General features: G+C 53.9%; 1 protein-coding gene and 1 long non-coding RNA gene across 2 annotated transcripts; both read right to left on the minus strand.

Moving 5' to 3' along the window:
* Positions 1-3,897: 3,897 nt before the first annotated feature.
* On the minus strand, positions 3,898-5,137 carry LOC306813820. Its single transcript, XR_013777043.1, has 4 exons — positions 5,011-5,137; positions 4,724-4,818; positions 4,323-4,357; positions 3,898-4,235 (listed from the first exon to the last, which is right to left on the minus strand). It is a non-coding gene; the product is annotated as an uncharacterized lncRNA (long non-coding RNA).
* A 42-nt stretch (positions 5,138-5,179) lies between these two features.
* Positions 5,180-7,365, minus strand: LOC306813830 (low affinity immunoglobulin gamma Fc region receptor III-like; the record flags this gene model as incomplete). The annotated part of the gene is made up of 4 exons (XM_079329485.1): positions 7,220-7,365; positions 6,901-7,131; positions 6,402-6,668; positions 5,180-5,325 (listed from the first exon to the last, which is right to left on the minus strand). Coding segments are annotated over exons 1-4 (729 nt in total), but the record flags the coding sequence as incomplete, so codon positions are not given.
* Between the last annotated feature and the right edge of the window lie 4,287 nt (positions 7,366-11,652).

Genomic DNA, 11,652 nt, shown 5'->3' on the forward strand with positions numbered 1-11,652 from the left:
CTAAGTCTGGCCTAGGGCTTGACTGAGGCAGCAGAATGCTGCTTGATTATATGTTTCACCTGCTGTCATGTTACAGGACAATCTTTTCTTTGATATGTGGGTGCTCTGCAATGCCTGTGTCTCCAAGAAGAGCTGGTTTGGTTTTGAAGAGGTTTTGTGCTGGACTCAGGAGAATTTTTGCTGGTGTTTGAGGGAGCTGTTTTTTCAGTGCCTAGGTACAGTTTTATGTTTTTTCCTGGGAACCATCTTGGACCAGATGGCAGAGATACACAGGCGTATCCCCTTCCCCAGGTGATCAATTGAAACAGCCCAGAGATTTGGTGTGTTTCTGGGTCTTTAACCAACACTGCTGGTTTCTCAGTGAGATTGGCTTGGGTTGAGTTTGGCAGAGGACTGGGGGGGGTCTGGTTCTGATGCTGTACAATTCAGGAAGCTGATGACATAGAGAGCTTTGCACAGTCTTTCAACTGGGAATAAGATTTCTGTGTCCCTTTGCTGCTGGTTAAGGACTCTCTGTGATGTGTTCAATTCCCTATTCACTGAGAAATGTTTTCAATTTTCCAGATTTGTAGGTGGGTCCATTGTTGGTTTTGATCTTTTTTGGGACTCCCAGAGTGGCAAATGCCAGGAGAAAATGCTTAATAACATTAGTGGCTTTCTCTCCTGCATGAGCTGATGCAAAAACTGCTCTGGAAAACATGTCAACTGACATGTGCACATATTTGGACTTCCCAAAGAATGAGAAGTGGGTCATGTCAGTCCACCACAATTAGCAGCTGTTCAGGCCTCTGGGATTGACTCCTGTACCCATGGAGGGTATTTGGTAATTTTGACAGTTTGGACATGTTGCCACAATGGCTTTTGCCTGATCTTTTGGAAGCCTGAACATTTGGATGAGAGCTGGCACATTTTGATGAAAAAATGCATGTGACAGCTTTGCCTGAGCAAAGACATCAGCAACCTTTGCAGTTTCTATAGACATGGCCAGTGCGTCTGCTCTCCTTTTCCCCCCTGTGATGAAAACCTGGAAGATCAGTGTGTAATCTCACATACATATCATGGTAAGGTTGTTTTCTATGAGAAATTAAATGTGTTAATGTAGAAATTAGTTGGTGTAATTTTGGGTTGGAGACATCCTTTACAAAGGTGTGTTCTGCTCTCATGGCTATACCAGCTACATAGGCTGAGTGTGTGACCAGATTAAAGGGTTTGTCTTTGAATTTTTCAAAAGCTCTAACAACAGCTGCTAGCTTGGCAATTTGTGGAGATCCCTTCACTATTTGAACATCTGATTCCCAATTTGGGGGTTTGGGGTCTTTCCAACTCTTCACTGACTTGTGAGATGGGCCTGAGCCATCTGTAAAAATTGTTAGAGCTTTGAGGGGAGTCCTACTTTGGAGTAATTTTGGGACCAGATGAAAAAACACATTGCGATTGAAAAATTTGTGTTTTGGGAAATGGATGGAAATTTGGCCTGTATAGCTATCTAGAGCAAATTGGAGGCTTTTGTTGGTCTGAAGCAAATGCTCCAGGTCTCCAGTGGTCAATGGCAGGTTAATGAATGTGCACTCACACCCTGCAAGAGAGTAGAAGTGAGTTCTGGCCTTTTATATCAGATGTGCCATGATTTCTTCAAAGGTGATAATTGTCTTTGTGGGTTGGTTGCTTGTGAAGACTCATTCGAGGATCAGCAGTGGGTATGTGCGTTGAGGGTTTCATTGGAAAATCAGTCCATGGAAGTGAGGGGCTTTTCCCAAGATGACAAGCTGGAAGGGCAGGTCAAGTTCGAATTGATGACCTTGACGTGAGAAGAGGGCTTCTTGGACTTTGGTGATGGTATTTTGGGCTTCTGGTGTGATGGTGCATGGGGAGTCAAGGTTTTCTTTGCCAAGGGGAAGGTTGAAAAGGAGGGCAGGGTCTTTTTTTGTGATTCCCAGAAGGGGTCTGTTGGGGGTTGAGTGTTTTTCTATTACTGTGTCAATTTAAAGAATTTTTTCTATTATCATGCTAATAGAGCTTGCTGGCTTACACCCAGGATCTCTGATGACTCTAGACAAAAGGGGAATGTGGGAGTGGGCTTCCGAAGGGGTTACCCGTGTTTCCGGTAAGCGGAGCCGAGAGGAGCAATCCCCATCTCCAGCCACATGGCTGAACGCAGAAGAGCCAGAAGGTCTTGGATCACCTGCCCTGCATCTGCCCCGTTCCAGCCTCCTGCCTCTGTGGACACAGCTGATCACCCAGACACAAACGGTGAGCAAGGAGCCGCCCACTCCAACCCGTTCCCACCCGAGACCAGCGTGGCTGCCGCCCCCTCCCGCCTCCGCTCCCGCCTGCCCTCTGCATCTCCGGGCTTTGTTCCAGCTGCAGCACTGGGACCGAGCACAGAGAGAGCATGCCAGCAGCAAAAGAAAGGACTGGAACCTAGTTATCTCTTCTATTTTGTTATTAATTTTAATAACTGCTGTTGTTTCTGCTTTTATGGTTAGATACATTAATAAAAGAGCTGTTATTCCTACCCCCTTATCTCTGCCTCAGAGTTCTTGATTCAAACAATTACAATACTTGGAGGTAGTGGAATTAAAGTCTCTATTTCAAAGGAAAACTTTTGCCTTCATCGGCAGACACCTGTCCTTAAAACCAGGACAGATTTTGGCACCCAACGTGCGGTGGAGAGGTAAGACAGTGAATAACAGCTCTCTTAATTGGCAACATGTTGTCCGGTTTAATCTGGCTTGGGCTCCATGTGGTCACAGATATCTCTCTCCCATTTGCAAGTCCTTATTTGAATATGGGTCCTGTGTTGGTTTCACACGCTCGGGGGAGGGGTGGATTCACCTGAGGGAAGCAACATGAGGCTGGGGAGTGGGAGGGCTCTCCTGTCTCTGGTCCCCTGTGAGCTGCTGGGACCAATCAGAGAGCTGATTTGGTGATGGACAGCTCGGGAAACCAATTAAAAGTTATTTCGCTTTCACAAATTCCAGTGGATAGAGTTGGCTAAACCTCCTGCTGCTTTCGGCTCCCAGGGAGGTGCGGTGGCCTCTGGCCGGGGCACTGGACCCCCAGTCCAGCTGCCAATGTGGCTTCCTCATGATCTGGATACAATTTTAACCCTTTTAATGCCTGGATAAGATTCTCAATCTCCTGAGCTCCCCAGAATGAGAAGGAATAAAGCATGGAGACTACAGAGGTCAACAGAATGAAGATAAAGTTCCTGGTGGGGAAGCGATTGAAAAGATGCAATTGATAAGTAGCTGAAAACCTTTTTTTGTGGGGCTCTAAGGGGATTGTGACTACACTAAAAATCCTTTAAACTGTGAAATATACTTGGGGAGGATGGGTGCTTGAGTAGAAGACTTTTTGCCTCACGGAAATTGGAGCTCTCTGTTTTGGGACTGAAATATGAACAGAGATATTTGATAGAGAAGGAGATGAAGAGAATTTTGTTTTTTCAGCAGCTTGCCTTTAAAAGTGGTACCCCAAGTGTGTAACATAACCCATAGCACAGCTCTGGAAGGACAGTGTAAAATGGGAGGAGAGTCATAATCTGCAATATTTTCCCAGGCAGATATAGATTGCGAAGGTGAAGACACCCACCAAGCCATACTAAAAAAGGAACTTTACTCTCTTAAGTGAACTGAAATGATTATTTGGGTGGATAACTGACTGAAGAATTTTCTGTGTGATGTTGTTAAGGAATGTGGAATGAAGGGAGGAGGGAATAATCTAGGAATCTTATTCTGAATTCTTTCTGTGTTATTAAAAAATTTCTTCTTGTACCTTTTTAAGTTTTGAGCCTGCCTTGTCTCTACTCCCAAATCCTACCTCTAAAAGAAATTAAATATATTAAAACTGGCAAAAACCTAGTCACACCGTGGTAGTCTTCTATTTAACATTTTTTATTAAGCCTTTTAACATCTACCAGGAAAGTGAACCTCATTTTTCACACTGCAGGCATAGGCGAGGGGATGGGGGAGCCCCTGGGGGTAATGGGAGAGGAAATGGGGAGCACAGGGTGCCCTGTGTAGCCTCCTCCTGGCTCATGGCCACCTCCCTTACAAGGATGGGCAACCACAGGAGCCATGGAGAGAGCTCCCTGTGTCACCCAGTGCCTCCCCCTTCCCAGAGTATCACAATTTTGCTGCAGATTGTCATAGATGTCACTGGGTTCCCAAGGTTGCCCATGTGGCCCCAGCAGCTCCATGTAGGTCGCCTGAGGATCCTCCAGTGGGAGGGCTCTGTGGGAATAAGGGGGTATGTGGAAGGGGATGGGAGGTCCTGAGGGTTTGGGGAAAACCCAAATCATGTTCAGAGCCTGCACTCACCTTTCTTGGTGCTTCCTGGCAGCTCCAAAGGAGACCTGGAGGGGTGACTTTGATTCCCCATCCACCCTCAAGAATCCTGAACCACCTCCAAACCCTCAATTGCCTCCAGGGTCCCCCCAATATCCTTGATTCACCCCAGTAACCCTGAACCACCCCACTGCCCCAAGACTCTGACCCCTCCGAACCCCAAGCCTGGCAGGGAGGGGCACCCTCTAAATTCCCCAAAAAGCCCTGATAGAACCCCCAAGAGCCCTCCACAACTCTTCAGACACCCCAGGGCTTTGAGCCAAGGTCACTGGGGCCTCAGCCTCTCCCAAGTCAGGTCTGTGGGGGCCACCCTCCCCTTCTCTCTCAGGCCTTCCCAGCACTCTCCAGGACCCCTGTCCCCCATTGTCACCCACCCATGCAGATCCTCCAAAGGCCACAATGATACCCATGAGGAGGACCAGGAACAACAGGGACCCAAGGACCAATGCAGGAAATACCGAATGAGCCTCTGCAGGAAATAGAGGGGACACAGTGGGGTCATGACATGCACCCCAGAGGTTCTGCAATCCCAGTGACCTCCTGAGTTCCCCTCCTGTGCCCTTTTCCATTTGTGTCACTGTCAAAGACAAAGTAAGGGTGAACCTGGGTCATCTGTGATCCAGGGATCTCATATCCACACAGGAACCCTGTGTGACCCCACCTGTGTTCCAGTGGTGTCCAGTGGTTCCCTGTGGTGTCACCTCCAGGGCCAGCTCTGGGCTGAGTGCCCGGAACACGCGGTGCCTGTCCTGTCCCAGCTGGTTGGTGGCCACACACTGGTAGGTGCCCGAATGTCCCACATTGATGGCCCCAAGCTCCAGGAGAGGACCCCGGGCAACCTCGTACCCGTTGTGCAGCCAGGTGAAGGTGACAGGGGCTGAGCCCACCTGCACTGAGCAGCGCAGGGTCACGGGATCATCTGGGCACACCTGGAGTGCCTGGGGACCAGGGGTGATGGTGGCATTGGCCACGGGCACTGCGGGGATACAGACAGGGCTGACATCAGTGGGAGGGGCTGGCACCCGGTGTGGAGGGAGGGAATGGGGTGAGGGAGAGTCAGATGGGGTGGATGTGGGAGCCTGTGCATGGTGGCACCTGGAGACAGATGGAGCCTTTCAGCCGGGACTGTGACTCATGGTGGTGTTTGGCAGTCACCTACTGGGAATGCTGTGGGTGAGGGAATCCAGAGCCAGAGTGTCCTGGCCACCCACAACCGTGACCTGCAGTGGTGGGGCTGTGGCCTGGTGTGGGATGTGGATCTTGTGGATGAGCTCACCCCTATCCGAAGGTCCCGCTCACCCAGGAGAGTGACATTCAGGGGGAAAATCTCGGCCACCCTGTCCACACTGGTAGTGGCTGCTGTCATTATACCCAACGTGCCTCAGTTCAATGCAGAGTCCAGTTCCCAGTAGTGTCCCTGAGCCCTCCCTGGTGCCAGGAGAAGGACAGGGAACCTGTCCCTTTGGCCACCACATAGCTCAGCACCAGGCAGTCCCCCAGTACCACCTGTGCCCCAGGGGGCTGCACTGACAGGGACACCCCCGAGAGCGGGACCCCTGCAGGGGGACATGGGTGGGATGGGGGATCTGGGAAGGGTGAGGCATATGGGGAGTGACAGGAGGGGAGTATGATGGGGTGGGATGGAACACCATTGAGCGACAAGTGGACCCAGAATGCGCTGGAGTTGAGGCAGGCACAGATGAGGGACAGGGATGAGATAGGACAGAGGGGACCCAGGGAGGGATGTGGGATGGCTCAGACAGTGGTGGGGGGAGCACAGGGAAGACTGGGGGGAAGCAGGGAGGAGTGAAAGCAAACCAGGTAAGGAAGGGAGAGCAGAGGTTGGAACTGGGAATTTAGAAGGGGTATGGGATGCCAGGCAATGATGGGGGGGACCTAGGGAGGAACCAGGAAAAAGGTGGAGGGAAGTGAGAGGGACATGGGAAGCCTGGGTGATCCAGGGATGGAAGGAAGGAGGGATGTGGGACTCAGGCAGTGGTGGAGGAAAGCTGGGAAGATGGTGGGGTTTCCTGTCCCCATTCCCACATTCACCATGTACTGTCACTGTTACCGGCGCTGACTTCTCCCAGCTCCGTGATGGCCCAGAGCTCACCCTGCCCCCGCAGCGGTAGCGGCCACTGTGGTGCAGCTGCAGGGGAGACAGGGACAGCTCGGTCCCACAGAGTGGCCCCCCCAGATCCTTGTCCGCGTGGTAAAACCGTACTCCAGTGACCGTGGCATCCTTCCAGCCCCGGCAGCGCAGTGTCACTGTGTCCCCCTCCAGCAGCGCCCGTGTCGGCAGCTGCACCACAAGACGCTCTGTGGGACAGGAAGGACCTGTCACATCTGGGGAGCCTGGGGGATCCCAAAGGCCTTGGGAGGCACCAGGGGTCCCCCATTGCAACAGGGGTTCTCAGGACAATGAGATGCTCTAGGATATCCCCATGTGCAGGGGAAGGGCTCTGGTCACATGAGGGGTGTGACTCAGGAATGGAGCTCACCCAGAGCTGTCAGGAACCCTGAAGGTGCCAGGGCAAACATCCCCTCTCACCATTTAACACCCTCATGGGGGGGCTGAGCCCAGTGCCAGGTCTCTCACACGTGTAGGTTCCACTCTCGGTGACAAGGAAGCTGTCCGGTCCCTTCTGCCGCCAGAGCCGCCCGTCCTTGTACCAGGTGGTGGCATCAGCAGTCCCCGAGCCCTGGCAGGTCAGTGTCACCCGGTCCCACAGCACCGCCGGCGTCCAGGGGGGCTCCACCAGGAGCTGGGTGCTCTGGGCACCTGTGGGTGACAGGGGACACCAGCCTGCCAGGACCACCACGGGGCTGGGGACAGCGGGGCAGGGACATGGCATCCCCCGAGGACTCACCAGCGAGGCGGAAGGTCTGGGCTGGAAGGGAGAAGGGACAGGGCTGGGTGGGGGTGGCACTGTGGGGACAGCTGCACAGGGACATAGAGTGTGGTGTCTGTGCCCAGACTGTCCATAGGTGACACACACCTCTCAGGGACAGGGACATCTCCGTCACCCCACGTTTAGGCAGGACATGGAAGCACTGTGCACACCCCAGAACTGGAGATGCCATGGCCACCCCGTGCTGGCACAGGTCTCCTGCAACGGCTCCATGATACCTCTCGAAATCCCTGTCCCACCATTATTTTCCCCACTCTCCTGTCCCGTCTCTCCAGTCCCTATGGCCACCCCACAACCCCAGTCACCTCATACATTGGCTCTGCTGGCCTTGGGAACCTCAGGGGATCCCACAGCCCCCCTGTGCCCCCTCCCCACCACTCTCTGCCTCACCAGGGCCCATCCCCAGGGCGTCAGGCCCGTGCCCGGGGCACTCACCCCACAGGAGAAGGGCCACCTTCCCGGCCATCCTGGTGTCCCCAGCCATGGGCACTGGCTGTCACTCACTGCTGGGGCCACAGGTCCCCTGGGTGGTGGCTCTTCAGATGAAGGGACAGGAAGTGAGGGCAGGTCTCTTCTCATTGTGTAGGTGGTTCTTGTAGGGGGCAGGGTGGCCACAAGCTGGGGACAGGCTGGGGACAAAGCTGGGTGGCACAGGAAATGCAGTTCCCAGAATTGGGCAGCTCACAGGGTGTGGGGAGCCAGGGATTGGTGTGCAGAGAAATGGGGGTGTCCTGTAGAGGGGGAGTCACCAGAGCTGGGAGGACTCAGGGATGGGAGTCCCAGGGACATGGGGGCTGCAGGGATTTGGGGTCATGAATGGGGGTCCCAGGGAAGAGGGTGCCTGGGGAATGGGGAGTCCTGGGAGGATCAAGGTTCAGGGGGAAGAGGGATTGTAATGGCTGGAATTTGGGGAAGACAGTTCCTTGATAATGGGGGTCCTGGGCCATCAAGACCCTGGGGATTGGCAGTCCTGAGATGGGGGTCCTAGGGAATCATTGTCATACTGAAATGGGGTCTCTTTATTGGAGTCACAGTGGAATGGGGGTGCCAGTGATGGGCAGTGGCTTGGTGGGCCCATGGGTCACAGATCCTTCCCTGGGTGCCTCAGTTGTTGTTGTGACCCAGGGCTCAGCACTGTCCCCCAGGGTGTCCATGGTTTGGGGGATCAGCCAAACCCCAAAGGCAGATTCCAAGGGGCTCTTGGTCTGTGCCCTCTCCACTCCCCCCCCACCCCCTCCCCACACCCTCCCACGGGACTTTTTCCTCTTTTCATTTCAATTTCCCTCTTTTAATTCCTCAATTTCACAACCCCCCAGTCCATGTCTTGAGGATCCTGGGGGACATCTGAGTAAGCAACGGGTTGGGGGAACCCCAGGGTGGGAGAAAAGGGGGTGCAGGGGGTGCTGGGAGGGTTGGGAAGGCTGTGGGGGATTGAGGTGTTGTGTGTTCTCACAGCTTTTGAGCTGCTGCAAAGGTGAGAGTTCTTTCTGTGGCCAAAAAAGGCCTGGCTGTGGTTTGCTCAGCCCTGCAAGAAGCACAAAAGCCAGTGTGAGCCCAAGCAGTGGCTCTGTGAGGGCCTTTGATGGTTTTCAGAGCAGGGCTGGCTGGAAACCCGCCCTGCAGGGGCAGCTGTGAGGGAACCAGTCTGGAAATGCAGCAATTGATCATTTAGTGCCTGTCCCCAAGGCACTGAGAGAGCCCTGAACTGCTGCAAAGACAACATCAAGGATCTGCTCAACAACCTGACCAGGACCCTTCTACTTCCCGTCTCAAACCTGCAGCCGTTTAGAATCTCCTGGGGAGAATGTTTTGCTGCCAGACAAGAGGGAAAAATGTGGAAATATCGAGCAGGGGCTCTGCCCTTGGCCGTGGTGGGACTGTGGGGAATGACCCTGTCTGCATTGCTGGTGTCCCCAAAGCTGCTCCATCTCTGCTCTCCTCACCTGCACAGGGCACAGGGAATAGACAGGGCTCTGCCCCACCCCTGCCTCTGCACCCTGGGGCTCCCCAGTGCGGCCCCTGTAAGAGCTTGAAATGAGGGATGAGGAACTCCAGTCGTGCTCTTTAAAATGCTGTTTATTGTATCCAAGTGATTCAGCAATTCACGAGGTGTGGGTGACAAGAGCCCTGCCCACGGCCTTTACAGCCACAGCTGTGGCTTCATCTGAAAGCTTCTTCTAGTTCAGGTTACAATGCATTATATACTTTTCATTACAGAGCATCTTCAAACATGATAACCAATTAATACCTTTACTGTTGCCTACAGGCTATCATTACTACTCACATTACAATATTCATGTTGCTATTTTCCAATCACAGAAAGTTAGTATGTTACAGGTTAAGCTAAAAGTTGTTTTTTAGCTTTCTTGTAGTGGAAAATTTTGAGATCGTATCTCTACTTCCAACATTTCCTTTTTCTTTGTCTGTGAAAATCTTTCTGCTTAGTAAAAATATCTTTTGTTTGAGGTGGATTTATCCTTTGCCCCTTCCCACTCACTTGCTCTTTGCCTTCTTAGATACCCAGTCAGACTGGCTCAGCAATTCTTTTCTTCTGCATCAAAACTTGCTATCATTTCTATGCCTTCTTTAGATTCTACATTCAAAGATCTTTCTTTTATACATACATATCTGTGAGACCTTCCTGTCAAATCCTCCTTCCCAGAGCAGTCCCTGTCCCTCCATCCCGGCCCCTCGCACCCGGTGCCCCCCGGCCCCTCCGGCCGCGCCCCCGACAGCGCCGGCCCTGGCAGAGGCTCCGGAGCTGCTGGAGGATGAGACGTTCCCCAGGCAGCGCCGGCTGAGCCGGGCCCAGCTCCCTCACGCCATCCCTGCCAGCAGCACTCAGGCTCCAGCAGCCCAGGCTGATCCTTACGGATGCACCGTTGGCTCCGGAGTGCTGCCCTTTGTCAGGAACAAACCCAGGAGCACTCGAATCATCCCCAAGGCTCTGGGACCTCCTCTGAGGCTGTGCCTGAGCCCTGAGTGGCTTTGGAGCCTGATGTGTGTCACTTCTCTGTCCTAAAACCTCAGAGGAGCAGGAATGGCAAGAGTGCCCCACCATGACCTGGCCACATGGGCCTCACCTGAGCACCCTGTGGAGTTCCCGGCACTCCTGCTCCATCTGCATGGCCAGGTGCTGTTCCCGTGGGGCACCTGCTCCAGCCGCTCCCGCCTCAGCAGCTGCTCCAGCTCAGCCTTCCTGGCCGGCCAGTATCAAGCACCGGCCACAAGCACAGGCACTGAACCATGCCCAGCACCATGAAAAGATCCAGGAAACCTTCCCACAGGCAAACCAGCTCCTTGTGGGCAGAGCTGGGGGCACCTGAGCCCCAAAATGTGTCCAAAGCTGCCACAGCTGCCCAAAATCCCCATGAGAGGCAGCAGAGCTGTGTGTGTGAGCACAGGGATGGTTTAGCATCACAGCTGAACTTCAGGAACCCCGGCACTAATTGCAACAGCTCATTAAAGGTCTGCTCCTCCTCCCTCTCATCCTGTGTCAGGACCAGCAGTGGCCCAGGAAGAGCAGCAGCTCCAAACGTGCTCTGGAGCCCCTGAGGAGCCCTGGCAGTGTCAGCAAGGAGCATCTGCTTTCCTCAACATGCCAGGGGAATTCAACATTCCCAGAGCTGATGTGCCAGGGCTGAAGGAAGAAAAGGCAGGGAGAGGCTGAGCATTTTCAGAAATTGTGGTGGAAAGGCACGAGAGGTGCTGCTGTGGGCCTGAGCCCTGCCTGGGGTTGGGTGCTGCCTTCCTTGCGTTGCCATCAGGGAGAGCGGTGGCGGGTGTTGCGCAGGGTGTGTGCCTGGGCCGGGACACTGCTCCGCTGCCACCGGGCACCAGGATCCAAGCTGCTGCCTTCGTCTCTTCTGCCCGGGCACTGCCGGTGCTGGTGCCCGGACCGATTGGTGCAAAGCGTGATTTTGCCAAAGGAGCGATTTGGGCTCGTCCCTCCTGCCTGAGGCTGCCATGGCCCCTGAGGGGTTGGAGCTGGCACCGGGGCGCCCCCTGCTGGGCGGGAGTGCTCCCTGCAGCGCCCCCTGCTGGCTCTTACAATAACTGCACCAAATATGAACAAAGTACTGTGTTCCCCAGGCACAGGGAGGAGAGATGAGGAGCTGTATGTGTACTGGGAGTGCTGAGAGGGGCATTGCAGAGGCACTGGGAGTACAGGAGTACTGGGAGAGAGAATGGGAACCACTTGGATGTACTGGGAGCAATGGAGAGGCACTGGGAGGGGAAATAGGGAGCCCTTGTGGGTACAGAGAGCACAATGGGGAGAGAATGGGGATGTTTCTAAGAGTTCTGGGAACACTCTGATGTGGAATGGGGAACCACTTGTGGTAGTGGGAGGGGTGTGGGGAAGCCCTTGGGGGTTCAGGGTACATGGAGAG

Source organism: Erithacus rubecula, assembly GCF_903797595.1.
Source record: "Erithacus rubecula genome assembly, chromosome: 33".
In the NCBI taxonomy this organism is placed as follows: domain Eukaryota; kingdom Metazoa; phylum Chordata; class Aves; order Passeriformes; family Muscicapidae; genus Erithacus; species Erithacus rubecula.